Here is a 27,968-nt window from a genome sequence, read left to right as displayed (position 1 = left end):
CCTTGCATGCCCATGCCATGACACTACTTCCACCATGCATGCCCAAGCCATGACACTACCTGCACAATGACACTACCTACACCATGCTTCACACCATGATTTGAATCATCTGCATTTCCACAATTTTGACTTCCCATCACTTTAATAAATGTTCACCTTCATCTCATCTGTTAAAAAACTGTCTTCCCTAAATCTACTGGCTGATCTACTGGCACTTTTTAGCAAATTTGGCCAACCCAGTTGTTGCTAAATGGAAAAAAAAATTATAAGCAAAGAATATTTGCCAAACAAAAAATAACTATAATAAACATATCACTGTACACTAGCAGCAATTTGAATTGCTCCTGTCACTGTATTATGTCTTTCCAGCTACCCCCATTTTAAAGATAAATTACTGATATACAGCCAGTCATACAAGTTTATCATGTAATTATGGATAAAATATATTCCTTATTTCTTCGACTTGCTATTCGTATTGTGTATACGATAATAATAAAGATAATTATTTTATCATTTTCTATAGCTCTTTTCATTACAAAAATAATCTGGAAATATTTTCATTCTGTCTTTAAATTTTTTTAATTGACTTTATCCGCATTTTTGGTAAATTTAAGTATGAATTTCCTTAGCTTACACCAGTTTTCGAGGAAGTAGGTCGCAAAATGTAATTTCATAAATAACTGCACTACAAATCCCACCATCATCGACCTAAGCACGCCCATCTGGCCTGAGCGCATAGTTAAATATTTGACGTCATCAACACGAGAAACAAACGGGGGGGCTCGTGGGAATCAACAACAAGCTTGTAGGAAGCTAGCTAGTTATATCTTAGTCGGAGTTTGTTATTTAGTAGATGACATCCAAACTGATATAAAATAAGTAACAGGGGAGAAAAAGTAAACGATACACGTGCTTGGAGTGATAGCAAAGGAGGGCAACTTTTTCCCGTAAAGGTGAAGGGAATTTGTTTTCATTTGGTTGGCTAACGCTATCTTAGCTTACGTTAGCTACGGCGGTAGCTATCTTGATAAGCCATTCCTAACGGTGCAGTAGCCAACAACAGTCGCCAGACTCCTCCCTGGACATGTCGAAGTTGCAATGCTAGCTAACTATCCAGCTATCTGAAGCCATCACCACGATAAGCTAAGCTTAGCCAACGTTAGCTAGAAAGCCATTTTCTTTTGTGTTTTGCTTTACAGTAACGTTGGACACTGTAACGTTTCACGTCCCTCGTTCGGTCTTTGTAGCTAGACCCTTCTTAGATTAAAGTCATGGCGTGTGGAGCGACCCTGAAAAGGACCATGGATTTTGATCCATTGAATTCGACGTCGCCTAAAAGGAGAAGGTGTATCCCGGTCTCCCCATCATCCTCCTCATCCCCACGGAAATACCTCCGCATGGAGCCGTCGCCATTTGGAGAGGTGTCGTCCAGACTATCAACTGGTATGTAGCAAACGGATGAACCCAGATTCACACCCGACATCTAGCTAGCTAGCCAGGTCAATGTCTGCTAGCTTCTTATTGCATTGCCAGCGAACCATAAAGTTTGGACGCTGTTTTTCCAAGATCATGCTAGGTACGTAGTAATAACCCAACTACTCTTATTATTGCAGCATAAAAACTTGATAATATTGAGGGGGAGCTTGGAATGTGTCCTTTTTATAAGGAGAGACAATGATAGGGCTGTAAATCACGGCCTTCATTAGAATCATTAGTCTTGAAAAGTTGTTTGTTCAGTGAGAACATTAATTAAATAATGCTGACAGTTAGGTATCATCTTACTACAGAACAAATTCTGAACAACATCAAGCAGGAGTACAAACGGATTCAAAAGAGAAAGCACATCGATGGAGTTTACCAACAGACTGAGGGCTGCTACTCCCCGGAGTCTCCACCACCTCCTACTGGTTCCAGTATGCCAGGTCTGTTGTTGTTGGCCAGCCTAAACCCAGCTGAGGAGTGAGGAGATTCACAAAATGTGACTTGTTGTTCTCCTTGTATCGTTTGCAGGCACATCTGCTGGAGGTTCCTCTCCGTCAAGGAAAGAGCAGCCCCTATTTACTCTTAGGCAAGTTGGAATGATTTGTGAACGCCTACTGAAGGAGCGTGAAGACAAAGTTCGGGAGGAATATGAGGAGACCATGACTTCCAAGTTGGCAGGTGTGTCCAAAATAAACAATTCAGAAAGTGCACAGTATATTACTTTTTATGGTTATAGCCCAATTAAACCCTGCTTTTCCTTACATTTCTATTACAGAACAGTATGACACTTTTGTGAAGTTTACACATGACCAATTAATGCGGAGATTTGGAGAGCAACCTGCAAGCTGTGAGTGGGATTTTGTTGAATTGTAAATTGCGACTCTCACAATGAAAACCTGAAGGTTCCATTAACATGGCCTTCTTCCACTTTTCTTTTCCAGATGTTTCCTGAGACCCCCGGTCTTTGACCGGCAACAGTCTCTTGCTGCAAGCAATCGAGTTCACATCTTTGAAAATAATTTTGCAAGAGATTCAGTTGGCTTCATGAAACCTTTGTGACCGTGCCATATTTCTCCTGTCAGGCGACGGTTTATCCAAGCCTCTGTCGGTGATTATTACTCGTAAGAAACTAGGTGCTTCCTATTGTACATTTATGGACCCTCTACCAGTGGCCTATGTTTCTCCTGCTATACCTGTATCAATAATTCCTCACTCTTACTTTTATAAAGACACCTGGCATTCCAGACTTTGTTATTCATTATTTGTAGTGTGTGTGTGTGTGTGTGTGTGTGTGTGTGTGTGAGAGAGAAAAAGCAACATAGAACTCCAAGGTTTGCTGGTCAATCTATCAGAAAGTGGAAGATGCAGGTTAGCATGGTTTGAATAGTTAGCAGGGGTCCAGTATTTTTTTTTTTATGGGACGTTACCAAGTGTAGCTTGAATTTATTAGATTTTTTCCCCCAAACTGTTTTATTTATGTTATTTGTTTTCTTTAGTATTACTTTCAAATCTGTGTACTTAATGGATAACCAAACAATAAACCGTTTTAAGACTTGTGATTTTAAGGTGTCATGCTTTGTGGCCTATGCCACTGTCTCTGCTGTGGCATGTGTTCAAATTAGCCCTACTGCTCTCTCACCAGAAGCTCCCATCTTTACCCACTGCTCTATCAATGCATTGAAATACCTGGGAAAAAATATAATCTTGTCATGTTTCCCTAGTAGGATAGTGAATGGCTAATAATTACATTTGTAATCAACGTATCAGGATCTAACAGTCACATTTAGTAGTGCACAACGTCCAGTAGTACTGCGTTAAGTCACAATGAGAAGTGAATGATCATTCCAGTCAACACTTAGATTTAGCCTTGACGTGGCGTTATCCTGTGGCGGTGGGAACCAGTGTTCGTCAGCTGCATGAGGACCCATCTGTTCCCACTACATCTCTGCACAGATGAATGCACCCGTTTCCACTGAATCTCTACAGTCTAATGTATCTCTGAGAACACCGCTACTTTGTGACACTGAAACGCAGCACAACTGATCAGTGGAATTCACTGGCTTCACATGCTTGTTACTAGGATGAGTTGCAAATGCATTTGCTATTTCCACATTTTAATAGCATGACATTCAATTGAAACCACCTTTACATTACAGGGAACATTTGTCTCATATCTGTTGCAGTCTAATTACCCTTTTCTCAAGACATTCAGGAAATAGAAAAAAAGAAATCCATGTTCTCTATATCATCCACATTAACAGACATTAATTTAACAACTACAGATACTTTGAAGACTTATACATAGAAGTACAACATGCTTCCAATCAGCAGCCTCCCCAGGTGAGCCGTGACACATGGTCCGTCTTCTGCTTGGTGGATTTGATGAAGCCCAGGAACTCCAGCTCAGATACAGCCTGGATAAAACGAGCACTGGAGGGAGTTGAGGAGCGTAATTCAGTGTCTATCTAAACAATAGAATGGGGGAAACAACCTAAAAACCAGTGAGATAATATCCAGTGTATGCTTTATGGAACTACACTTGAATGGGCCTAATCACAATTTATCACATATTCAGAATACAAAAACAATACACTATCTGTATTTTAGTATGTATGAACCAATTAGGATACTGTTTGAGTTCGTCCACTTTGCCATAATCTGCTGACTCTGGATCCTTTCCCTCTGCAGCGGACACCACAGTGGCATAAGCCTGTAAATTAAAACAATCATTCAATATAACAGAAAGCAATGAATAAGGGGGTTGAATAAGATCATTCTGAATGGACAATGCTGGGGGCAATATATACACACAATGGTTTTAGTGATATTTGAATTTATCAGGACTAAGACTAGACCCCTCAGCAACAAAAACAATCCTGAAAAGCATTTTTCCTTCATTTGAGAAAAAGAAGAACAACATTTGTTGCTGAGAAAAAGAACAACTATGATGAAGGCCTTCCAGATCAGTAGGAAAATAAATTCCAATGTGATGCCTTTTTAAGTTTGAAAGCACCGAAAAGTCATGCCTGCGAAACAGGTGTAGACATTCACTAGTCACTGTATGTATGATACAGAGAACGGCGTGGTGTTGTGTTGGATCCTTTTCAAACCATACCTCCAGCCAATCGTATAGGTTTATCAGCCTCCCACACTCCAGATGGAGCTTATACACTATGCAGATGTCGGGAGCAGCGCTGGAGAACGTGCCGTCTTCGGTCCGCAGGCTTTCATTCTGAACCACACGACAACTGTGTCACTATACAATGTCGCTGCGGATTTCAACATTATAAGCCTTGGCGTGAGACAACGGTTGACAAGCGAGGGCGGTGATGGCTTTAACTGACCTTCAGGTAGTGGTAAGGGTTGCTGAGGGCTGTCTGGATGGAGGTGCGTGGCGTGGCGTTCAGGTGGCGTCTCAGGACAGCCGACGAGCTGTAGTAACACACCTCATATAGCGGCTGGGATTCGGGCGGGGCCAAGTGGCACCTGGGGAACAGGCGAAGGAGAGCGTCACCGACCGACACTGAGCTCATCGGACGTCCATCCAGCCACTGTGGACTCGGCTCAGGGTTTGGCTTGCATTATAATACACCCCCCTTCAGTTCTCACCTTACAAGGCTGTCAAAAAACTCCAGGACTTCGTCTCGGAGTATCTCGAACTGGCTCATTTTCTTGGTTCTCCGAGATTCTTTCATCTCCAGTAGAGACTAAAGGAGAAAAAAAAACATGCCAGGACGCCGTTAAAAAAAATCAACTGTTCAGAGAGGCGTTTTAGACCCATTATACGTTAAAAGTGTATGAAACAAAATCACTATCCGTTACCTTCTGCAGTTGGAACAGATTGGTCTTCTTCTGGAGCCCTTTCCCAGGAGAAGTAATGTCCTCTTCAGCTGCTGTCTCAGCAACACCTGACGGGACGGAAGAAGAAGCAAGCCCACTCCAGTCAGCTTTACCAGGTCCCAGACCTGTTTGGCAGAATGTAAAATAGTTCCCACCATCTTTGCTCCTTACTGTCTGCCTTGGTGAATCTAGTGATCAGATCGTCCAGTCGAAGCAGGACAGCCCTCATCTTCTTTGTCTTTCCTGGTTTGAGGATCACGGAGCACTTTTGCAGCAGTGAAACAAGCTCTTCTTTAGCCATCATCCTGGGGTTCAACGTTGAGTGTTGCCAAGAGATAAGAGGGCAAAGGAATGTTGAAATAAACAACAGCAAACCAATGGCCTAGCAACCAGTAAACTACAGTCGATGGGGTCCATTCGTAATGGAAAAATATGATTTACGGTGAGTTTTGAGGACAACCTAATGACACAGCTCACTGAGATCTCTCTCATTACCTCAGAAGCGTCATGGCAGAAGCATACTCTTCATTGTCCCACACATTCTTCTCTAGACAGGATATGTGCAGCTCTCTTATCTGAAATTAGAGAAATGTCTAGGACGTATCAGACAGTGGCACTCTGAAAGGAAAATTCTAACATTATTTCCATTGCAAAAAAAATAAAAATACTTCTTGCCTGTTTTCCGAGAGGGTACTTGGGTAGAGAAGATGTTAGAACATGGAGACACCTCAGAATGGGGTAGTAGTTCTTGTGGTATTTGTGAAGGTCTATAAGTAGTTTCACGCACACTTCCTAAAAGGTTGTAAAACACACAATCACAAAAATGTCAATATACCGCCCAGAACCCCTCGACCGACGGCCCAGAACCCCTCGACCGACGGCCCAGAACCCCTCGACCGACGGCCCAGAACCCCTCGACCGACGGCCCAGAACCCCTCGACCGACGGCCCAGAACCCCTCGACCGACGGCCCAGAACATACCTTCACATGGTCATCATTCGTCAGCAGCTCCACTTGGTCCTGGGGACCCTGCTGCTCTACATACCTGGAGTTCAGTTAAAAACCAAGCGTCAAATGTTTTTACACAGACACAACATCCCACTAACGTTACTGAACCTTAATATGGGAGGAACAATGTGTGTGTTGGGGCCTAGAGGGGTGACGGTCACCTCATAAAGGAAGGTAGCTGCTGGATCCTCTCCACGTCCTGGTGACTGAGCTTAGAGATGTGGCCCAGGGCCTCCTGCTTCCTGCAGCACAGCACACTCAGGGGCTGGCTGTGGAAGTGCTCTAGCAGAGCTAACTGGTGAAGGAGCCCCAGGATAAAACACACACAAACAAAACACACCTGAGATGAAGCCATGGAACACATAAAAGAGAACAACACAGGCATCCAGAGGAACAGACTGGAGCGTTTAGGGTTAAGAGCCTTGCTCAAGGGCACAACGGCACATTTGGTTCACCTGGTCTGGGAATGGAAGCAGCAGCCATTTGGTAATGGCAAACACTACAACCCCTAGACTACACCACCCGCAAAAAAAGAACGTCCCTTTGAACACATAATAAATAGATTTGTCAGATCAACAACAGAGGGGAGTCCTCACCTGGAGGCCTTTGATGAAGTTGCGGACAGAGAAATCGTGGTACAGGAAGATGCTGACCAGCACCTGTAATACCTTTCCACTCAACTTAAAGGGAAACTCAGAGGTCAGAATCACCTGGAAATGCAGAGGAAAACATTAACACTCCTAACCTGATGTAGACATGTTAACAATACCACACACTCATCTATGGATGGACAATATTACCAGTAGTGACCGTGGATGGACACTATTACCAGTAGTGACCGTGGATGGACAATATTACCAGTAGTGCCCGTGGATGGACAATATTACCAGTAGTGACCGTGGATGGACAATATTACCAGTAGTGACCGTGGATGGACAATATTACCAGTAGTGACCGTGGATGGACAATATTACCAGTAGTGACCGTGGATGGACAATATTACCAGTAGTGACCGTGGATGGACAATATTACCAGTAGTGACCGTGGATGGACAATATTACCAGTAGTGACCGTGGATGGACAATATTACCAGTAGTGACCGTGGATGGACAATATTACCAGTAGTGACCGTGGATGGACACTATTACCAGTAGTGACCATGGATGGACACTTACCTGGTCTATGACTGTGGCTAGGTGCTGGGTGCAGGACAGGGACTGAAATAGCTCGATTCCCAGCAGAGAGGACACAGAGTGGGGCAGTGTGTGCTGAATGACGCTGGGAGCCGTGGCGATGCCAAAGACGAATATCAAGGGAAGCTGTTCAATGTAGCGGCTGTTGAAGATAACTGTGTTAAAGGCTGTGTTAAAGGCTGTGTTAAAGGCTGTGTTAAAGGCTGTGTTAAAGGCTGTCACTAGTTCTAATGTGCTGCAGAGGCCAGCGTTCAGGGATTACCTGCAGATGATGATGAAGTCCTGTAGAACTTTAGGGCTGAAAACCTCTAGGTCTTTGAAGATCACTACAATGGGAGGATGCTGTTGCACGTTTATGCCAATGGAAGTACGCTTCTCTCCTGGGGTGCTAGTGTAGGTTTTCTGAACGAACAAATGAGTTGTACACAGGTATCACGATTTGTAACGATCATTTGAAGATATGAGACGTCTTATGGTGGACACCGACACATTGGACAGTTGTGCATATCAATAATCATTACATTTGTGAAGTTCCGTCATACCTCAGTCACGGTCTTGTACCAGTCATGCAGTGTTTTGAGGGAGCAGTGCACCCTCTTCAGGTTGACACTGGTACTGCCCTGTTCAGGCTCACACTGGTCCTCATCGTTCACCCACACGCCAGCACCCATCAGTCTCTCCAAAACCTTCTGAATCAGGTTCTTCAGAGCTGAGAAGAAAAAAAACTACAAGATAACCTTGTGTCATAACAAAAGGCTGGCGCTATGCCTAGACATAAGGAAGCAGAAAATGTCATTTTAAAAGGAAACTTAGAACCAACCTCAAATAATAATTACTTTATTTGTATGACGCTATTCTAGTACATGTACGCAATGTGCTTTACACACAAAAATAGAAAAACATTAAAATAAGAATAAAAATATAAAACGTTTATTTATTTAAAAGAATGCACTGACAAAGCAACTCTGACATTCTGTGGTAGGCTGTTCCAGAGTCTAGGGACCCAAATAGCAAAGGCCCGGTTCCCTTTAGTTTTCAGTCTAGACTCCAGAACAGCCAGAAGTCCTTTTACAGCTGATCTGAGAGGCCTAACTATGCAGTATGGGTTGAGCATGTCACTAGTGTAATCAGGTGCCAGATCATGTAGTACCTTAAAAGTGTTAAGAATAATTTTTAAATCTACTCTGAACTTCACCGGTAACCAATGTAGAGCTGCCAACACTGGAGTTATATGAGCCCCTGATTTAGTCCTTGTAAGAAGTCTGGCAGCTGAATTCTGTACAACTTGCAGTTTACCTAGGAACATATTGTTGAGGCATGTAAACAACACATTAAAGCAGTCTAGGCAATTTGAAATAATAGCATGTCGAATTTTCTCACTGTCCTCAAAAGATAAAACCACTCTTTGTTTGGCAACATTTCTAAGTTGGTAAAAGCATGACTGCACCAGTTTTTTGTTTTATATTCAAATTGTATGTCTGGATCAAAGAAAACTCCCAAATTTCTGGCCACAGGCACAATATTGTATGCTAGCGATCCTAGAGCCAAACGAACTTCATCCGGAATAGACTGGGGGCCAGTAATTAAAACTTCAGTTTTATCAGTGTTTAACTGAGGAAAATGATTGGACATCCAGTTTGTAACATCTTCCAGTTCCAATTATGCAGAACACACAACTTGCTCAAGTCATTTGGCTTAACCAACAAATACAACTGCATATCATCTGCATAACAATGAGAAGAAATGTCATGCTCCCAAATTAAACCACCTAATGGAATCATAGACAGAGAAAACAGGATTGGTCCCAGGATGCAACCCTGAGGAACACCACATATGACCGGCACAGAGGAAGACATGCAATTGTTAATGGACACTACTAATGCTCTATTTGACAGATACCACTTGAACCAATCTTGTGCAATCCCAGAGATCCCAACCCAATTTCTAAATATGTCAATTAAAATGTTGTGATCTGTAGTGTCTAAAGCTGCACTAAGATCCAGTAACAACAAGACTGAACATTCTCCAGAGTCAGCATTCAACAAGTCATTTGTAACCTTAACAAGAGCAGTTTCAGTACTCTGTTTCTGATGAAAGCCTGATGGGAATTTATCAAAAATAGTGTTCCACCACCAGTAAAAGTTGCTTTGCTACAACTTGCTCGAAAATTTTAGATAAGAAGGGCAGCTTGGAAATTGGCCATATAAAATAGCCATTATACAAGCTGTCACTTGAATACATTGTGGGTTAAATTTCACGCACTCTGTCCTCGATTTTTCCCAGAGTCTCTTCAATCAGTAAAGTATAAAACTTGAATACGCATGTATTTATCATAATCAAGGTGACTTCTTGAGTAGCACACATGGCACTGACCTGCACACTCTTTGGCTTGCAAAGACACAACAAATGGAGACACAGACAGCTGCAGCTGCTCAGAAAGGCTCTGGAACGTCATATCGTGATCTGGAACATTCACTCCTGCACAGGGAGAAGACCAGACACAGTCATTTAAGACATGCCCAAGGACAGCATAACAAACAGGGGTGCGAAGTGTATGCCAACATCACGGGCCTCGTCACAGCCACGTACCAAGCACTAGAGCAGCTGTGGGAATCTCGTGGGCTCTCATACGTGACCTCCAGTCATCTGTGCCACGCTGGAAACTGGATGAACTCTTTCTGATGAATTCCAAGAGGCTGTCTAATACTTTCCTGTTCAGTTCTTCCTGCAGAAGCTGTGAACAGTTCCAATATACATGTCATACACTGTCATATGTTTGACAAAAAGAGCGAGAGACCATTCTGCATGACATCAATATATTAAACATGACTGTTTATATGAAAATTCAGAACCGTCTCAAGCTTCTGTAAATGTCCCTGGTTACTGACATAAGCTGAAAGACAGCAACGCTCAACATTACAGAGTATGACAGTGTGTGCTGGTCTGTTATTACCTCCGTGTCAGTCTTCATTTTCTCCCATAATGACTGACAGGTTCTGAAACGTAATCTGCTGTTCTCCATGTTCTCACTGCCATGAGTGAAATAATCCTCTGGAGCCCGAGCGGGACGGACGGACACACACACACACACACACACACACACACACACACACACACACACACACACACACACACACACACACACACACACACGACGTCGGCATTCAATGCTATCACCCCATTTCAATTGGCAATTGCTATGTTTCACAAAGTAATTTATACATATTTGATACTGTATTAGTTACCATCAACACAAGTAATTATAAGCTAACTCACCTACGGTGGGGCTCGGCTTTCTCTTCTTTGCACTGGGCTTGAACACAAAACAACCCTATGCGGGGATATGTACACACTTTATCATTGCAAAAGTTATTTGCAATGAATGAATGGACTGACAAGATACGTTAGTTTACAGTGTTGTTAAGTAACTGGTTGTGTATTTCTTCTGCTTAATAACAAATTAAATTGTGAAACGTATTTATAACGTGTGTAGCTGGCTAGCAAGCTTCATGCGTGGCAAAATAGTTAAAATAAAAACACGCTGAAATAAAATCGACAATCTATTTAGAGTCATTTGCCTACCTTAGAAACTGATGAAGTTGACATTTTCAGACAAATTCTGTTTCACACAGGCTCTTGTGTACCCTAAATATATTCTTTAGCAATGTGAAACAACTTTTTGTAAACCGGATGTAAACATTCGACTAGTCCTCAGATTTTCCCGCCGTTGTGACGTACGTGCATCGATGTACGGTGGGTGGGTCTCCTTAACATAATTGTATTCACTGTTTAAAATGTATGTGAACTGAGAACAGTAAAAAGAAATGAACAAGCAGTTAAGTACTGCCCAAGCGTCACCTAAAACTTTTATGAACACGCAAAGGTGAGTAAATTGCAAGCCACAATTCAGTTGTGGGTGTAAGATGTCACTTTGGCGCCATCTGGTGATATAAATTCAGATCTACAACCTCAGTATCCTACTACCGTACTGGATACTGGGGTGCACTGTAGATGCTGAAAGACAGAAAAGCTGCGTTTCTCGTCAAAAAAACATGCAAAACTCATGATCCAATCACCGGTGTTATAAAACACTGCTGGAACTGAAAACACCCACAGTGGGAGGAACTAAACCATAAAAAACGTAATTCGAAACGTTTTGTTCCGGGACCTTTTTTTTGTGGGCATGGATATAAAAATCTAACAGTATGTTTCCATGTGAAGGACTGCACGGCGGATAGCTCAAACAAATACTTGTCTGGCGGAATAATTACATCAATGACTAATGGAAAAAGTCAGCTCATGTTCATTGAGTGTCAGGGTTTGGTGTGCGTCATATTCCCAGCTATTTTAATGACAAGACACATACAATGCGTAATATTGTTGCTTTATGCCAGCTTGACGTGGAATTTGATACATGCCGATAGTCGTTTCTGGTGCCGAGACTTTATTTAAGTACAGGAGCGCTACAATACGTTTGAGCTAATATATTTGTAAAATGAATGGGGTAGAACGCAGTAGAAAATGTAATGCTCATAAGTAGTTCCGCCATGCTGTGTTATACTTAATGTAAATAACCTGCAAACAAAGTTCTGTAGATCAAGTTTTATAAAAGGAAACAGTTACATTTTATTGAACACTGTGGAAGACATGTAAATATTACAGATACTAGTGTTGAAAAATAAAATAAATACAAACAAAAAAATCCCATAGGGATATATAAAAACTGTTTTTCCGTAAAATTCCCCATTTAGCAAAAACAATTTCAGTACTAGAAGCCTCATAAATACAAACATGTTCTAAAATCTATGTTCTCTACAGATTACCTGGTTCTTATATGACTAACAACATAGCCTACATTATCCAAACTTAAAATCAAACATATTTCATAAGTAGAAAATGCTCCATCTTCAATTGTATAATGGTCAAAACGGATTACCATTGGATATCTGATATTAACAGATCTGTTTGCAGCATGTTACTTTTCTAATCCTGAGTTGGGAGTCTGGGGAGAAGACATCAGGTTACAAGCATCCATCAACTATAAAGCCACTTTTTTATTATAACCATGGGTCGCATATCTTGAAGTTGCTTTAGCAAAAGATCAGCACCATTGGAAAATGTTTTGTCCATTACAATCTTCACATTTTTCACCGATTTAATATTCAGAGGATTTCTAAAGTCTACAAGGTTTTGACAGGCTCCGATAAAATCTTCAGGTGATTCGCACATAATGTTAGCAGTTTTCTGCTTAAGGGTACGCTGCCGTTTTATCGGCAACTCAGTCCTTGAACCTCCACTCATTTTTCTTTTGGGAGTGTGAGTCGATGGTGATGTTTCCAGGATCTTTAGAAAAGTGTCCAGCGCCACGCCATCCTCGGTTTCTTCCTCTTGAGAAGCAGTGGAGCCCTGGTCTGAAGTGTCTGTTAACTGGTAGCCTTTATCTGCTGGGCGATTTCTCAGAGTCAACTTTCTGTCCGGACATGCCAAAGCTCTTTGCTCTGATTTCCGGGGCCGACCCCTCTTTTTCACCTCTGAAGTAGAAGACTGGGATTCAGAACTCTCATCAGTTGACAGTTTTGCTTCAGCTTGAATGACACCCTCCAGTGTGTCTTGCCTCTGACAGCTAGCATTTGAAGGGTCAGGTTCACCCTCATCAGGGTCAGATTCCTCAGCGGAGGAATCACTTGACAAACCCTCAGACTTGTTTGTGTCTTTGAATTTTGAGCGTGGGTACTTTTTGCAGAATATGAACTGGCTTCTCTGGTCCTCTATATATCGCTCGGTAAGGCCATGTGTAATGTAATGTCTAAATATATTTCGTTCGGACCTCTCGACAGCATCACAGCCTTTTATCATGCACGGGTATTGCAAAGATAATTTTTTGGTGCACATAGCTGATGCATCATCCATAGACTTCAGAGAGGGTTTTCCGAAGCTAGTCCAGTGGTCAATGGATCTGTCGTCCTTCTTCTTAGTGTTTTTTTTCTTCACTTTGACTGTGTTTTCAATGTTCTCTTTTCCATTGTTGGGACTGACACCTGTCGTTCTCTGTTGCTGCGTTCTGGGAATATAAACTAAATCATGCTTTTTCATCTCATGACGGAGGAGGTTTGACTTTGTGGTGTAGACACGGTCACAGCCGTCATACTTACACTTGAAAGTCTGATCAACACTACCTCTCTCAGAGATGTTTATTTCCTTGTGAAAGTTTTTTATGTGGTCAATGTATTTCTCCACAGAGGTGAAGGATAGTGTACATTCTGACCGGTCACACTGGAACGTCCCTACATTGATGCTGGACATCATAGCAGTGGCTTTATCTCGAGTGAATTTGTGAAGTAGGAGGTAATGCTGCACTAAAGTTGTAATCCCTGGGAATATCCTTGAGCAGTCTTTTACTTGACATCTGATTTCATTGTTCTGGACATCGGCATCTTGTTCACCGGTGATTTTCTCAGAATCAAGGTTTCTTGAAGGCGTGGGAAGGGATGCCTGATGCATAGCCCTACAGTGAAGGATGAGATTTTGCTGAATGGTGAAAGCGGCAGTGCATCCTTCATGAACACACCGGTAGGGCCTGTAAGGGCTGAAGGAATTGTCAGCGTCACACAGCTGAAGCCCTAACCTTTTCTGAAGCTTGTCTTTCTTTTGGACATGTACCTCATGTTTAGGTTTTATGTTTTTAGAACAGCTTGCTACTTCTGGTGAAAGTTTCACAGCCGGGCTAGATATCACCTTCGCTGCATGGCTAAAAGAGGGGGTCTCTAAATGCGCCCCTGGTTTTCCGATGGTGTCACCGGAACTACACTTTTGCTTCAATATCGGGGCGGGAATCATCGGCTGGACTGTCAACGATGGTTCATTCTTGGTGTATCCGGCCTTTGAAAGGGATTCTAATTGGTAAAATGACTTGTCAACATCCCTTGAAGTATTTTCTGTTGATTGCACTCTCTCAACTGTTAACTGATGCAAGGATTTCTCTTGAACTGGATCCCTTGCTGCAGTTATCTCAGAGGATTGTGCACGTCCGTCTTGATTTGTGCTCTCCACTGGACACCGAATGTCAACATCAAGCGGCTCTTGTTTAATAAAAGTCGGCGCCACTGCAGATTGCGTCCCACGTGTTCCCTCTACCTCCGTTTCTATAGTGGGGTTGCTTGACCTTTTTTTGCGACTTCCAACCTTTAACTTGTTCATCTCTGCCCGTGTCAGGTGATGGATTTTTTCATAGTGAATTCTTAGGCCTGTGGTTCTGGTAAATGTTTTAGGGCAAATATGACAAGGATATGGAGAGAATTTGACTGGGGTTTTCTTGAGTTCCTCAATCATCTCAATGGAGTAATCATGAACTCTACAGAGGTGTTTGAATAACGCCTCTTTTGTCATGAACCCATACTCACAATGATGAATTTCACACTTGAATGGCTTGGGGCCATTTTCACGATTCTGATCATCCACCTTGACAACTGTTTTTGTTATCGTTCTTTGTTCATTTTTTTGCATAACTTTATCGTTCGAGATTGCATTGCTTTGGCTGTCATTGTACTTTGAGGAATACTTTTCCTGCAAACTTTTCTCTTGTGCAGCTTCAATTAAATCCATCCTTTGTAAGGCATTTTGAATTTCTATAACCTTGTCATCTGCTCCAATGGAGGTTGTTTGGGATGTTTTTTCAACAAGACTGCCATTGGACTCCCTCTGACCACATGCATTATTCTTTGACTCTTTCAACTCTATCCACACTTCTGTTTTATTTGGACTGACTACGGATTGTCCACTGGCCGAAACTGAGGGAAAGGTGTTTGATGAATGAGAATCCGATGGTTTTTGGATTTCCTTTAGTGACATCTCAGAGGAATTTGGTGTGGAGAGATTACCAACTTCCTGTGGGAATTCACCATTTTGCAAGTTATAAATGGATCCATTGGTTTCAGGAACAGTTGGGTCATTGAGAAAGTCAAGGAATGACGTAGGCAAATCAGCCGTTAAGTCCATTTCATCTAATGGTTTGCACTGAGAGCGTTTTGAAAGATGACCTCCAAGAGACTTTGTGCTTGAGAATTCTCTAAAGCATCTTCGGCAGATGACTTTGCCATCCTTTATTATAGCAGGCCATTTTGTTCTCTTACTGAGTCTGCAGCGTTTTACTTTTTGTGTCTCAGCGTCAGCAGTCTTTTCTTCTACAGGGATCACCTCAGGTTCCACATGACATGTGTCTTCTTCATATGGGAAATCCTTTTGAATAGGAGCATGTGGACTAAGGAGCATGTCATCTACAGAACTGTTGATCTGGTTTTCATAAACAGGTGATGCAAGATGGGTCATGTTCTCCATGTTGATCATCTCCACTGTTGGTGGAGGTGCTACTTGGCCAGGGTGGTTCAACGCATTGCTCGGAATGTCTATGGGTGCCAATGATCTTGAGCTAAGATTGGAAGATTCATTTGGGACATATGAGGCATGAAAATCTCCAGCTGACAAATTGCTACTATTGCTTTCTTGTGCAAACACAGTGGGATTGTTTTTCCCCATTAGGGAAACAACACTATCATCATTAATTGCAGAGTTTATTAACTCATAGTGTTGCCCTCCACTGTGCAGGTGTCCTCCATTATCCAGCATTAAAGAGCTTGACACATATTCTGACATTTGATTCATCAAACTTGATTCTGACTTAATGGACTGAATGACACTACCATGCATATTTGCTGGTGTATGTTCTCTTCCCCTTTCTAATGGAAAGCCAGTTTGATATGGTTCTGAATGCCAAGGAGTTGCTGGTATACTCCTACTGGGGTATTCATTCAGATGACAGAAGACATCTGCATAACAATTGTTTAATGTAGATGTCCATGAATCACCTACCTCTGACTGAATTAGTCCAGTCTGATCTAGAGGGGTTTCCCAAGCAGGGCAAATTGCAGGTGAACTTGAACTTGATGCCACTGGATATTCAAACTGCTGTAGTCCAGTACTTTTGCACACTGGTGCTTGCTGAATTAATGTTTTATCCTTCATTTCCTGTGAAGAGTTATTCACAGATGGAACCTTTTTCAAAGTTATTTTGGCAACTTTCTTGTACTTCTTAGCTAGTTTCCAGTCCTCAAAAATTTCTGGGTGGTTTTTCTTGACATGTCGGGAAAGACTTTTGGAGGTACTGTATTTGCGATCACAAGCTTCAAGTGGACAAATATGAGCATCATCATCGCTACCAGCTACAGCAGGAGTGCTTTGATACTGATGTAGCAAAAATTGGGGTTCACTCTTAATTTCCTGCGTAGGAAAAGCCTGTGGTAACACACTCTGGACCACTTGAGTTGGACTGTTAATAAGCTCCTCTTTTGGGCACCCTTTCAATGGATTTGTTTCAGAGTGGTATTGGGGATCCTCACAAGTTGCAATCATTTCTTGGTGTGGGACTGGCGGAGATACTTTTACATTCTCCAATACCAGCTTCGTTTTTATAAGTGGAACATAACATTTCTGTAACTCCTTCCTGGGATTATTGGCAGCATTCAACATGCTCTCAACCGAATGTTTTATTTTCGTTGGGCTTTTCGGGCTCTCAGAAGCAGTTTCTGTTGACGAACCGGATTGAACCACTCCTTCCTTTCCAATGTCATATGCACTCTTCTGATGTTGACTGACTGGAGTGAAGCAGGCTTCCTCTTGCCCAGAGGAGGACTGGGTGGAAGGTTCCATTTTAGGAACAGGATTGATCTCATTTGTGATGTTCACATCCCTAGTGTCATGGTTCTGCAGATGCAAATTTAGCTGGGACTGTGAGTAGAAAATCTTCGCACAATCAGGTATTTTGCAAATGAATGTAAGATAATGTTGTGCCTCGTGATCATACAATAGGTAGGCCTCATTGAAAACCCGTCCACAGTTAGGAAACATACACTGTGCCTTGAAGTCGGTGTGTTGTTTTTTGTGCATGAGAAGTTCCGAATTACAGTGAAAGCTGGCCGTGCAATTTAGTTGTATGCAATTGTATGGCTTCGCACCACAGTGCATTTGCAAATGATCATTGAGATGTCTGGCGTTAACAAACTGCCGTCGGCAATACTGACAAACAACCTTCTGTCTTTGTATCTCCAAGAAACGTGTCGCCTCCTCGTCGTTTTTGTGGGCTTTTACATGCGTCACGAGACTCCGAAAGAACTTGAACACTTTCTGACAGTATGTCACAGGGCACACACAATCCTCAGTGAATTCAGATTCATATCTAGTTGGTAGAAGCTTCGAAGGACTGCTGATGGTCGGTACAGGCTTTGAAGGGCTGCTGATGGTTGGTACAGGCTTTGAAGGGCTGCTGATAGTAGCTAGAGGCTTTGAAGGACTGCTATTAGTTGCTAGAGGCTTTGAAGGACTGCTATTAGTCGGTACAGGTTTTTGTGGACTGATATTAGTTTGAATAGGCTTTGAAGGACTGACCTCGATCATTTCAGCACGGTTGCGATTTCCATCCAGAGATTTAGAATTGTTTGGACCAAAATTCGTCACTGCTTCAAGCTTCACCCCAGCTCTTTCTTTCAAATTATTACAATGACTGCTTGTGGACTGTGTTGGCTTGGACATTTTCCTTGTTGCTTTCATGGCAGCAAGTCGCTCTTTGCACGATTTCTTCACGTGTGATGCTACATGTGGCTCTAGGATCTCCTTGCTGTCAAAGCTGTCGGCACAGATCGGACAAGTGTAGACTCCATCTTTAAAATGCTTCTGTGCATGGCGGACTATCCTGTGGCCTAGGAACTCTTTATCACATAGGACACAATACTGCATATAGGCTCGCCAATTCCTAAACCTTGCTGATACAAACCCTTTCTCCCTTAATTTCTTAGCTTCTCTATTTTTCTCCCGCTCATCTGCAATTTCATTTAATTCATTTGTAGTGTTCAAAATAAAGTCCTCAAGGTCTTTAAACTCTGGACCTTTTTCTGCTGCATCATCCTCAAGTTCCTCATCCGTGTCATTGTGAGTTTCAACAGGTGACACAATGGATGCCTCCTCACCCATCAACGCCAAGCAGTTGCGCTTTAAGGTTCTCCAATCCCAGAATTCTGGATCAAAAGGCCACTGTGTCTTCAAGGCCAACAGTAACTCACAGCGTAGTGAGTTGGGTACTGGAAGATTCTCATCCTCAAGCTTTTCATCTGGTTCATTATAGAGTGATTCAACGGCATAATATGACTCCGCAGTGGGTTGAATGAGGAACTCTGTTAGTTTGCATGCCCGTTTCACCTCCAAATCAGTGGGCAGAAGGCAAGAAATAGTTTTGCAGATGGTGGTTTTGCTGTCCATGTCATCACTTGATGCCATTTGTAGAGCTTGAATGCACATTTCAATACACACAGGCAGTCCAACCTCTCCGACCTGAGAAAAGAATAAAGCCAATAAAGTCAGTTATGAAAATATCAATTAACACATGCCATCTCCAAGCGGTATCCATGGAATCTTCCAGTAAATAATTTTACCTCAGACTGGATAACCTTGATGAGGAAGAGGATGTGACAGACACTGCTGGAAAGCAGAACCAAATTTCTGCACTGATCGAGAAAAGCATCTGCCGAAGCCTCTGACCTCATTAAGAGTTTGCTCCAGAAAAGCGTGAGCTCCCTGTAAAAAGATAGTGTCATGTGTCATCACTGGTGTTCCATACATGAAGATCTGTCAAATGTGCATGCAGGTGGAAAACGGACAGAGGGCAACACTCACCAGGCACAGTAAACATCCCCCTGGAGAAGCTGTCTCTTGAGGAACGCCGAGCACAAGGAAAGGGCCGCTTTTTCGTCTCCGTCTGACTCTAAATTGCAGATCATCTCCAATGCATCCTTACAATCCACCTGGGAAATCTGGCAGAGAAAAACATTTTAATCATTTAAGTATATCATTGCAATCTAGAGCTGAACATTTAATTTCACTGGTTTACAGGGGACCAGCGCTCAATGCCACTGCCTACGGTGCAGGTGTACTGCCACGGCGTGGGTTTGAATCTGACACAACGCCCTCTCCGGACAATGCTCTTACCTCATTATCAAAAAAAGTGTTTATCGTTTCATTTAGTCAGCTAATCTGTACTTACCCAGAATCAGACGAACTCATAGACACCATTTCTTATGAGTCTGCATGCAGTTTGGAGATGAAGTTAGCATACTGTTAGATTAGCACAAATCTCCAGGCAGACAGCTCCTCTCAAAAACAGAGAAACAACCTAAGAACTCCAAAGCGGGATGTTTTGTCATGTATAGTCTCACATATAGCTATATTAACAAATAAAAATAAAGTTAAATCAAAAACAAGATTCCTGCTATCGCAGCGAGACGCATTCATGAATTGATGGAACGATATCCTAATTGTATTTGCTAGCAACAGCTGTGTGTGACACAAACTGCTGCTCTAACTGACATTGCAGCATGATGCCTGGTGTTAACAGTATGCACATGCCATGAGTTAAATCTGTCAGAGTCGGCCTTTAAATGCAACCGGGTTTAAAAGTCAATGATTGAATCCAAACTTCTTACTATACACGTGGCAGCGAACTTCGTAGGGATAGACTATTTACCTGCTTTTGAAAGGGATGTGGTTACTGTACCCAGAGACATCTAACATTTGAATGGAGCTAGCAATACGCCAACTTTAATGACCTCCGAACTGCACAAAGAGACATAATTGGGTCCTATGAATTAATTTGACACTGGGTAAATAGAAAGTTCACCCAGTAAACTTTCTATTTAAAACATGTGGTATCCCTTTTAAAATTAGCCTTTGTTAAGACACTTCATGTACTTGTCTGATAAATGATAATGTTAATGCTAATCACCCACCTCTTGCGTGAGATTCTCTTGTGTTTTTGTCATGCAGAGGCAGACAAGGTATGTCTGCTTGAAGTTCCATTTTCCTTCATACTCTGGATATTCAGAGCACATCTTAGCCAAGAGAGCCGCTTTCTCTGATCGATTCTGTTTTATAAGGTGCTTTATCCGCATGTTAAGGAGCGCGGGACCTTCCATCTTCAGGAACTCATGAACTGGTGAAGCGGAGAACGCTATTAAAGACTGCATTACGGAGTGAGCAGCGCCCACAAAAGCCTCTCACGTGTAGAAAATGTTTGCAATGAAAGTAAAAAAGAAAACAGGCAGGCTATAACGAACCTTTGTCAATTTCAGGTTTCTCATTGGACATAATTCCACAAAGCGTGGTGTTGGACCACACTCCAGGTTCCTGTGCTATCGCCGACAGCATGTGAAGCTGTGTGTTCCCATTGTCTTGCAGAAAGCCGTGTGCTGACTGCAACATATAACAATTTACTGGAAAACCTTTCAGTTACACGCATCAAAACAAATTACTTTTCAAAATATGGATTAATGTCAGTCAGGGTTTGTGATATGCATGTATTTCCAGCTTCAAAGAAAGGACTGGGGTCAACATGGGGTCAACATGCCATCAGTTTGCTAAAAGGTAGGGACAATGGGGGGAAAACTATACTTTTAGCTTAATTAAATACATTTCTGCTCTATGTAACATAAAAGAATTAGAGTGCAGAATCACTAACCTTGACCGAGGACTGGAAGTCCTCCCATAAGGCACCAGGGACATGCTCAGGCAGTGAGAGCAGGAGCTCTACACAGCTCCTACAAGTAAAACAGGGTCATTCAATAATACGTTCTACACAGCTCCTACAAGTAAAACAGGGTCATTCAATAATACGTTCTACACAGCTCCTACAAGTAAAACAGGGTCATTCAATAATACGTTCTACACAGCTCCTACAAGTAAAACAGGGTCATTCAATAATACGTTCTACACAGCTCCTACAAGTAAAACAGGGTCATTCAATAATACGTTCTACACAGCTCCTACAAGTAAAACAGGGTCATTCAATAATACGTTCTACACAGCTCCTACAAGTAAAACAGGGTCATTCAATAATACGTTCTACACAGCTCCTACAAGTAAAACAGGGTCATTCAATAATACGTTCTACACAGCTCCTACAAGTAAAACAGGGTCATTCAATAATACGTTCTACACAGCTCCTACAAGTAAAACAGGGTCATTCAATAATACGTTCTACACAGCTCCTACAAGTAAAACAGGGTCATTCAATAATACGTTCTACACAGCTCCTACAAGTAAAACAGGGTCATTCAATAATACGTTCTACACAGCTCCTACAAGTAAAACAGGGTCATTCAATACGTTCTACACAGCTCCTACAAGTAAAACAGGGTCATTCAATACATTTGCACTGGCTCACGCTAATAATGATTAACTTTTGCAAAGAAACTAAAACAAAAGGCAGCCCTTACAAGAAAACCCAGATCTATTTGTCTCGTCAAAAGACTGGGCCAGGATACAGACATATTGGCCCACACAACCGATCAAAGCGCAGTGCTGAGCGCACATTCAGCACCGCCTAGGTCCGGTGCCACTGGCTATGTCACACAGTTGGTTCCCTGGAGCATCCATGCACACAGAACAGATATTGACATTATCTGTGGGTACTCACAGTGCTAGGTTTTCAAGTACGCGTGGCACATTTTCACATTCGGAGGAGAGACAGGAGGTGGCCTTTGCATAACTGAGTATGGCCACTGTGTAGGCCTCCAGGAGTGGCAGCGGATCCTCCTCAGTTTTCCATCGGCCTGCATGTTCCACGAGAACCTGCAAACAAATGACAATCCAGGCATGACCACCGAGTGGAAAACAAGGCACTGTAGGCTGCCCAAGCCGAAGGAGCCGTTCACTTAACGTGTATTATTTCGGAAATATCCGAGTTGTAATTTAGTACGCTAAACAGTATTAACATTGTATTTAAGCAGTATTTAAGTAGTAATAAGTATAAGAAAGTGTTAAGTAAACTAAAGTATGAAATATGATTGGAAATAACATTTTAGGACACTTAAAATACTTAGAATTAATTTCAAATGCATGAACAGTTGGCTAACTTTTCTAGGCTTCTCCATCCAAGTGAAGCACAGTTATGAGTCGATAATTAATGGCTTTGTGTCCTGTAGCTAAGTTTGGCGTGGGTAACACTGCTTGGCACTTTCTCCCTCCTCAATCGGCGCACTTGATCTTTTCTCACTCAAAAGGCCATTGAGCCAACGTTAAGTAGTAGCACTCAGGTTAAAAACAAACTGGTAGTTTTATAAAATATATATACATATAAATAACTCAAGTATCCTAATATTTGGGAAAATAAAATACTATTTGAATTATAAAATAATGTCCAGTGCACATCCATATTATTAAATTAGTTGATTCTTCTTAAACCATCCAAATATATTGGCAAATAGCCTCATTACACTAAATAGAACATTTGGGGGGAAAAACATCAATAGAAATAAGTAGAGGTCCGTACGTCACGGTTCCCAGCGTAGAATACTAGATCTTTTGTGGGTACTTGGCCTGTCGACAGGAGGTACTTGACAGGACTGAGATGGGTGATTCCTTGTAATGACTGATGATTTGTCTTATTTCGGACTCTCACAGAATTGTGGTTATTATCCATCTGAAAAGCAGAGGTCTACGATTTGTCTGGATGGTTTAAGATCATCTGCAGCAGGGCATCCCAGTTCGGTCCCTGGAAAGCCACTGTAAATTCACTATCCAACCCAAATAGCACGTGAATGTGACAGCTGGATTAAAATCCAGATCAGGTTAGTCACAAATGGGGTTGGCGAAAGCCTACAGGACAGAAAAAGATTGAGCAGCCTTGATACAGCATAGTAATTAACGTGACCACGTTTTAAGAGATATTCAAGGTCAGATGTTTGTTGTCGTCATGTGTCTGGAAAAGAGAAATGGCTCGTCCTTTAAATGTATGTAAATCCCAATTACTTCCTACGGAGTAAGCCTATGCTACATTAAAGTGATTTGTTTTCACCCTATTTTTAAGGTAAATACTTCAGCAACAACTTACATTTTTAAATACACTGAATTATGTTTTTGGTAGCTTTAGCACACAAAATATTATCACAAATCTATTTAAAGTGGCCTGGGGGGGTCCAGCAGTCTGGGCTTCGGCATGGGTTCAGTTCCAGCCCAACGCTCCTTCAGCAAACACTCTGTGCCTTTACACCAGTCTCCATCAGGTGACACATGCAAACTGCATAAAATATTAATCTTCAAATCAATTTCAATGACACTTTGTATTAAAATAACATGTGGGGGAAAGTCCAAAGGGGGGGGGGGGGGGGGGGGGGGGTGCAACCCCAACGAGACAGGTCAACGTTAGGTAGCTGAACACAGTTCTACTTGAAAGCATGCCTTCTCAAATGGCCTGGGGTGGTCGAGGTTGCTGCCTCAGAAACACATGTACCGTTGCAGTGTGTTTGAATCCACTCGTTGAATCAGAAGTGATACTCTCACCGTAAAAGCTCTTGCCCTATCTACTACCACTTTGCTCTACAATAGCGTAAAATGCCTGGGGGGGATGTTTAAAAAAGTTTCACTTTTGGGGATATTGGAAGCATTAATAGCAGTGCATTCTGGGTATTACTTTTGCAATAGCACTGTGGTACTATTAGGTAGAGATCTGCCATGGCAAATATTGTACGTCGATAGCTAGATTTCTCATCCAGCCCACTTACTCAGTTATGGGGACACTTGTAGACTTCAGTAGAAATACTTCTGCCATTCGCCAATGTGAAAAATATATATGAACCGACATACTTACAAAAGCCGCATATAGGAGGCTGATTTGACCTTGTTAATCAAGGTTGCTGAATGGAACCTAGTCTAGATTAAAATAAACCAAGTTCAGAGAATGGAAATTCCATCCTACAACTCTGCACCCCCATTCAACCAGCATCCATGTCCAGAAATATTTCCAAATGTTTGAATCTTTGCTAACTATGCAACATTAACATAACATAACTGTTTTATATTTTTTATAATCTATTGCCAGCTGATACCTTAATTTCATAATTTTGTATAATCCAGCAACGTGCTGGTCCCATTCATTTGCTTATTTTCTAAGCATGGAATTTCACATTGTTTCTTTACTTGTCCTGGCTTCCCACCAGGAAGGGAGCCCATAGTGAAAACCTCATTAAATGAATGCCATGGTAGAGCTAGGCAATAGTACAGCTGGGCAAAACATTGCGGTAAATAGCCTGAATTGATGCAATAACAATAAACAAAACTATTTTATTGCCCTTTTAACTTGCAATAATATTACTATTATTAATAATAATAATAATAATAATAATAATAATAATAATGTTATTAATCAGTTATTAACCATATTAGCAAAAGTAACACATTTCCCCAAGACAGGCTCCTTATTGTAATGAACAACATATGGAAAAGTGTCATTTCCACTTTAACATCCCAGGCCACTGTATGTAGTAGTCTACAATTGCCTAAAGGTAACCAGAGCATATCGATAAGGAAACGTATCAAAAACACAGCATGTGATTAATGTCTAATATTGAGGGGGTGAAACCAGCTTGGAGACAGGCAATGAAAATCTTTTCCCTGCCTGTCATCCCTTCCCCCAGTGAATGGCAAACAATCTCTGCTCAGTGGATGGACTGCACTAACTCTGCCAGAACTCAGGTTATTAATAATGTGAAAGGTGTGTTTTCCTCAGCCAGCACAAGTTAACACACCAACCTTCAGGTGACTTATTTACTGGTAGAAATGCATTAATTAGACTACCCATCCAGTCTCATTGCTGAAGTGATCAATGTATTAATTACTTCGCACAGAAGGGGCTTCCGTTAAAAAAAAAAAGGCCCGCCTGGTTTGTCACACTGCACGTATAAAACGAATATACCTAAACTAAATGGTCGATTAATTCATATTTACTTTCTACGTACATAAATGAACCTACGGTCTGCACGAAAACGAATAAACTATTAAGTAGGCCAGGCCTATACCGTTACAGAAGACGTTAGCAGGCACAGTATTGATCCACTAACACAATGGGCGAATGGAAAAACGTTTAGCCGCCATGATATGTAGTTAAATATGCATATAAACGTGGATAAAAGATGTTTCACCTCGTGCAAAACATAAAACGATGATGCATTTCAATAAAACGCTGCACAAAAGCTAGCTAGCTAAAACGTCTCAGCATGAAGAAGCCTTCTCAACTACTAGCTAGCCAACCCTGAGCTAGCTAACTAGCTTGGAAAATTGAGTGATGCTTGTATATAATTCAAAAGTCAGGGATAAAAAGAAATATCAGAAAACACGTATGGTATATATACTTCACAAACTAATACCATCAAACGATAAAATGGGGAGTAATTGTGTTTTTTTATATGTTCAGATGTGGCTAGCGCGAGCTAGCTACATTGTTGTAGCCAACCAGCAAACGTACACGCGCATCATCAGCCAGGAAGCTGGATGGGAAGACTGCAAACCAGCTAGGATGGGTAGTTGGAAAAATATGCTGACCTGGCAGAACTCCTGGCAGAAACGCAACGAGGCCTCCGACGGTGATTCCGGGCTTTCTTTTAGTGTTGTGGTTAATCCCTGGAACCGTTCTCGGAGCCCCTCGATTGCTTTCCTTGTGTCATATTCCTTCTCCGTCTCTCCCTCCGCCATCTTCACAACAATCACGACCGCGTACGCACAGATGTTACGCTGCCAGACTTGCACACGCACGGACACGCAATAGGGGGGAGGGGAAAGACTGGGAATGGGAAAGACGACGATCGGAAAGCATTACATCGGTGTCAACCGGTCACAGGGCCGACATACGCATGGATAACATTAACCAGGCGAAGATGTATGGCCAAAAAAAAAACTAAATTTTTATTGAATGACAAAAACCTTATATTGATAGGTCTGCTGTATGTATCTTAGCACACATTGCACCGTTGCCATTAAAATAAACATCATTCTGTTGGCCCAGTTGCCCGTTCACCAAATATAGCTTGTGTTTGGTCCTCAGTTAAATCACGTCAGTACAGACTGCAGTTTTCCATATGTTCTGTCTACACATTAAGATACACATAGAGGTTGCAATCTCTGTTGCGCTCCACAATGCCCTTGCCCACCCAGACAAGAATACCTCTGTGAAAAAGCTGCCTATAACAAATACAGCTCAGCATTCAACACCATATTGCCCTTTAACCTCATCACCAAGCCCAGGACCTGAACGCCTCTGCATACATCTGCATACAATGACAGACTTACCTGTTCCACACCCACACAGTCATGAGGAGAACACGTTGGCACCTCCTCTCTTGTAGGAGGCTTAAAAGACTCAGAGTGGGGCTTCACACCCCCAAAATGTTCCACAGCTGCACCGCTTAGAGCATCTTGACCAGCCACATCTCTGCTTACCGTGGCAACAGCACTTTCCTAGATCCCCAGGTGTTTTCACTGGACTGCAGCCAGGGTTCTCCACCGTGACCCTAATCAATGCCACCCAGGAACTCTACAACAGCAATGTCAGAGGAAGGTGCAAACCTCATTTAAATATGTCATCCTCCCAATCATAGGCCATTCTCCGTGAAGACACAGCAAACCTCATTTAAATATGTCATCCTCCCCAATCATAGGCCATTCTCTGTGAAGACACAGCAAACCTCATTTAAATATGTCATCCTCCCAATCATAGGCCATTCTCTGTGAAGACACAGCAAACCTCATTTAAATATGTCATCCTCCCAATCATAGGCCATTCTCCGTGAAGACACAGCAAACCTCATTTAAATATGTCATCCTCCCAATCATAGGCCATTCTCCGTGAAGACACAGCAAACCTCATTTAAATATGTCATCCTCCCCAATCATAGGCCATTCTCTGTGAAGACACAGCAAACCTCATTTAAATATGTCATCCTCCCAATCATAGGCCATTCTCTGTGAAGACACAGCAAACCTCATTTAAATATGTCATCCTCCCAATCATAGGCCATTCTCCGTGAAGACACAGCAAACCTCATTTAAATATGTCATCCTCCCCAATCATAGGCCATTCTCCGTGAAGACACAGCAAACCTCATTTAAATATCTCATCCTCCCCAATCATAGGCCATTCTCCGTGAAGACACAGCAAACCTCATTTAAATATCTCATCCTCCCCAATCATAGGCCATTCTCCGTGAAGACACAGCAAACGTCACCAGTACATCATGTCTAGAACTGATTTCAGGACCCGGGACACTCTTGCCCCCCATGCTATAATACTGAATGGTTACCAGGAATATCTGAGTGGTCCCCTTTTCTCTTTTGTACTGACGTCATGAACACTCACACTGGACCCCTACCTGGAGACACATATTCATTCACACATAACACACACGGCAACACACGACAACACACACACATACCATATGGCAACACAAGGCAACACACACACATACCACACAGCAACACACGGCACCACACAGCAACACACGGCAACACACATACATTCCACATGGCAACACACGGCACCACACAGCAACACATACATACCACACGGCAACACATGGC

At 42.2% G+C, this 27,968-nt stretch overlaps 3 protein-coding genes across 5 annotated transcripts; 1 reads left to right on the top strand and 2 right to left on the bottom strand.

Annotated features, from left to right (window-relative positions):
• Nucleotides 1-746: 746 nt before the first annotated feature.
• Nucleotides 747-3,039, top strand: LOC105016035 (akirin-2). The gene is made up of 5 exons (XM_010879596.4): nucleotides 747-1,443; nucleotides 1,788-1,922; nucleotides 2,011-2,160; nucleotides 2,258-2,329; nucleotides 2,424-3,039. The coding sequence occupies exons 1-5, from the start codon at nucleotides 1,272-1,274 to the stop codon at nucleotides 2,432-2,434; spliced, it is 540 nt and encodes a 179-aa protein (XP_010877898.1). The 5' UTR covers nucleotides 747-1,271; the 3' UTR covers nucleotides 2,435-3,039.
• Nucleotides 3,040-3,585: 546 nt separating this feature from the next.
• On the bottom strand, nucleotides 3,586-11,477 carry orc3 (origin recognition complex, subunit 3). The gene is made up of 20 exons (XM_010879593.4): nucleotides 11,106-11,477; nucleotides 10,800-10,854; nucleotides 10,477-10,574; nucleotides 10,113-10,257; nucleotides 9,897-10,001; nucleotides 8,066-8,232; nucleotides 7,786-7,925; nucleotides 7,506-7,665; nucleotides 6,927-7,040; nucleotides 6,492-6,625; nucleotides 6,304-6,367; nucleotides 5,998-6,114; nucleotides 5,818-5,897; nucleotides 5,494-5,627; nucleotides 5,305-5,390; nucleotides 5,092-5,189; nucleotides 4,827-4,968; nucleotides 4,598-4,714; nucleotides 4,113-4,192; nucleotides 3,586-3,912 (listed from the first exon to the last, which is right to left on the bottom strand). The coding sequence occupies exons 1-20, from the start codon at nucleotides 11,127-11,129 to the stop codon at nucleotides 3,807-3,809; spliced, it is 2,166 nt and encodes a 721-aa protein (XP_010877895.2). The 5' UTR covers nucleotides 11,130-11,477; the 3' UTR covers nucleotides 3,586-3,806.
• Nucleotides 11,478-11,969: 492 nt separating this feature from the next.
• On the bottom strand, nucleotides 11,970-26,101 carry znf292a (zinc finger protein 292a). Of its 3 annotated transcripts, XM_020054127.2 has the most exons (8): nucleotides 25,938-26,101; nucleotides 22,036-22,190; nucleotides 21,079-21,157; nucleotides 20,678-20,813; nucleotides 20,351-20,553; nucleotides 19,242-19,378; nucleotides 19,001-19,142; nucleotides 11,970-18,899 (listed from the first exon to the last, which is right to left on the bottom strand). In XM_020054127.2, exons 1-8 carry the CDS (start codon nucleotides 26,085-26,087, stop codon nucleotides 12,558-12,560), a joined length of 7,344 nt encoding a protein of 2,447 aa, XP_019909686.2. In that variant the 5' UTR covers nucleotides 26,088-26,101; the 3' UTR covers nucleotides 11,970-12,557. The 3 variants fall into 3 exon arrangements, with proteins under 3 accessions (XP_019909686.2, XP_010877894.2, XP_019909687.1); XM_020054128.1 differs by lacking the exons at nucleotides 11,970-18,899; nucleotides 19,001-19,142 and adding an exon at nucleotides 19,609-19,648 and having other exon boundaries at nucleotides 19,287-19,378; XM_010879592.4 differs by lacking the exons at nucleotides 20,351-20,553; nucleotides 20,678-20,813; nucleotides 21,079-21,157; nucleotides 22,036-22,190; nucleotides 25,938-26,101 and adding an exon at nucleotides 19,609-20,342 and having other exon boundaries at nucleotides 11,971-18,899.
• Nucleotides 26,102-27,968: the final 1,867 nt, after the last annotated feature.

The sequence above is a fragment of the Esox lucius genome, chromosome 15 (assembly GCF_011004845.1).
Source record: "Esox lucius isolate fEsoLuc1 chromosome 15, fEsoLuc1.pri, whole genome shotgun sequence".
Taxonomy (NCBI): Eukaryota; Metazoa; Chordata; class Actinopteri; order Esociformes; family Esocidae; genus Esox; species Esox lucius.
The sequence above is the reverse complement of the archived record's forward strand: the minus strand, read 5'-3'. Positions and strand labels throughout refer to the sequence as shown.

Excerpts from the sequence above, each read along its gene's own strand:
- znf292a (XM_020054127.2), bottom strand. The coding sequence starts at position 26,087 with ATGGCGGAGGGAGAGACGGAGAAGGAATATGACACAAGGAAAGCAATC. Across the intron at positions 20,554-20,677 it reads GAAACCTGAAATTGACAAAG|TTCATGAGTTCCTGAAGATG; the intron begins GTTCGTTATAGC and ends CCGCTTCACCAG. Across the intron at positions 19,143-19,241 it reads GGGGATGTTTACTGTGCCTG|GGAGCTCACGCTTTTCTGGA; the intron begins GTGAGTGTTGCC and ends ATCTTTTTACAG.
- LOC105016035 (XM_010879596.4), top strand. The coding sequence starts at position 1,272 with ATGGCGTGTGGAGCGACCCTGAAAAGGACCATGGATTTTGATCCATTG. Across the intron at positions 1,923-2,010 it reads TACTGGTTCCAGTATGCCAG|GCACATCTGCTGGAGGTTCC; the intron begins GTCTGTTGTTGT and ends TATCGTTTGCAG. Across the intron at positions 2,161-2,257 it reads CATGACTTCCAAGTTGGCAG|AACAGTATGACACTTTTGTG; the intron begins GTGTGTCCAAAA and ends TTTCTATTACAG.
- orc3 (XM_010879593.4), bottom strand. The coding sequence starts at position 11,129 with ATGTCAACTTCATCAGTTTCTAAG. Across the intron at positions 6,626-6,926 it reads ACTTCATCAAAGGCCTCCAG|TTAGCTCTGCTAGAGCACTT; the intron begins GTGAGGACTCCC and ends CTCCTTCACCAG. Across the intron at positions 4,715-4,826 it reads ACCCTTACCACTACCTGAAG|AATGAAAGCCTGCGGACCGA; the intron begins GTCAGTTAAAGC and ends CGTGTGGTTCAG.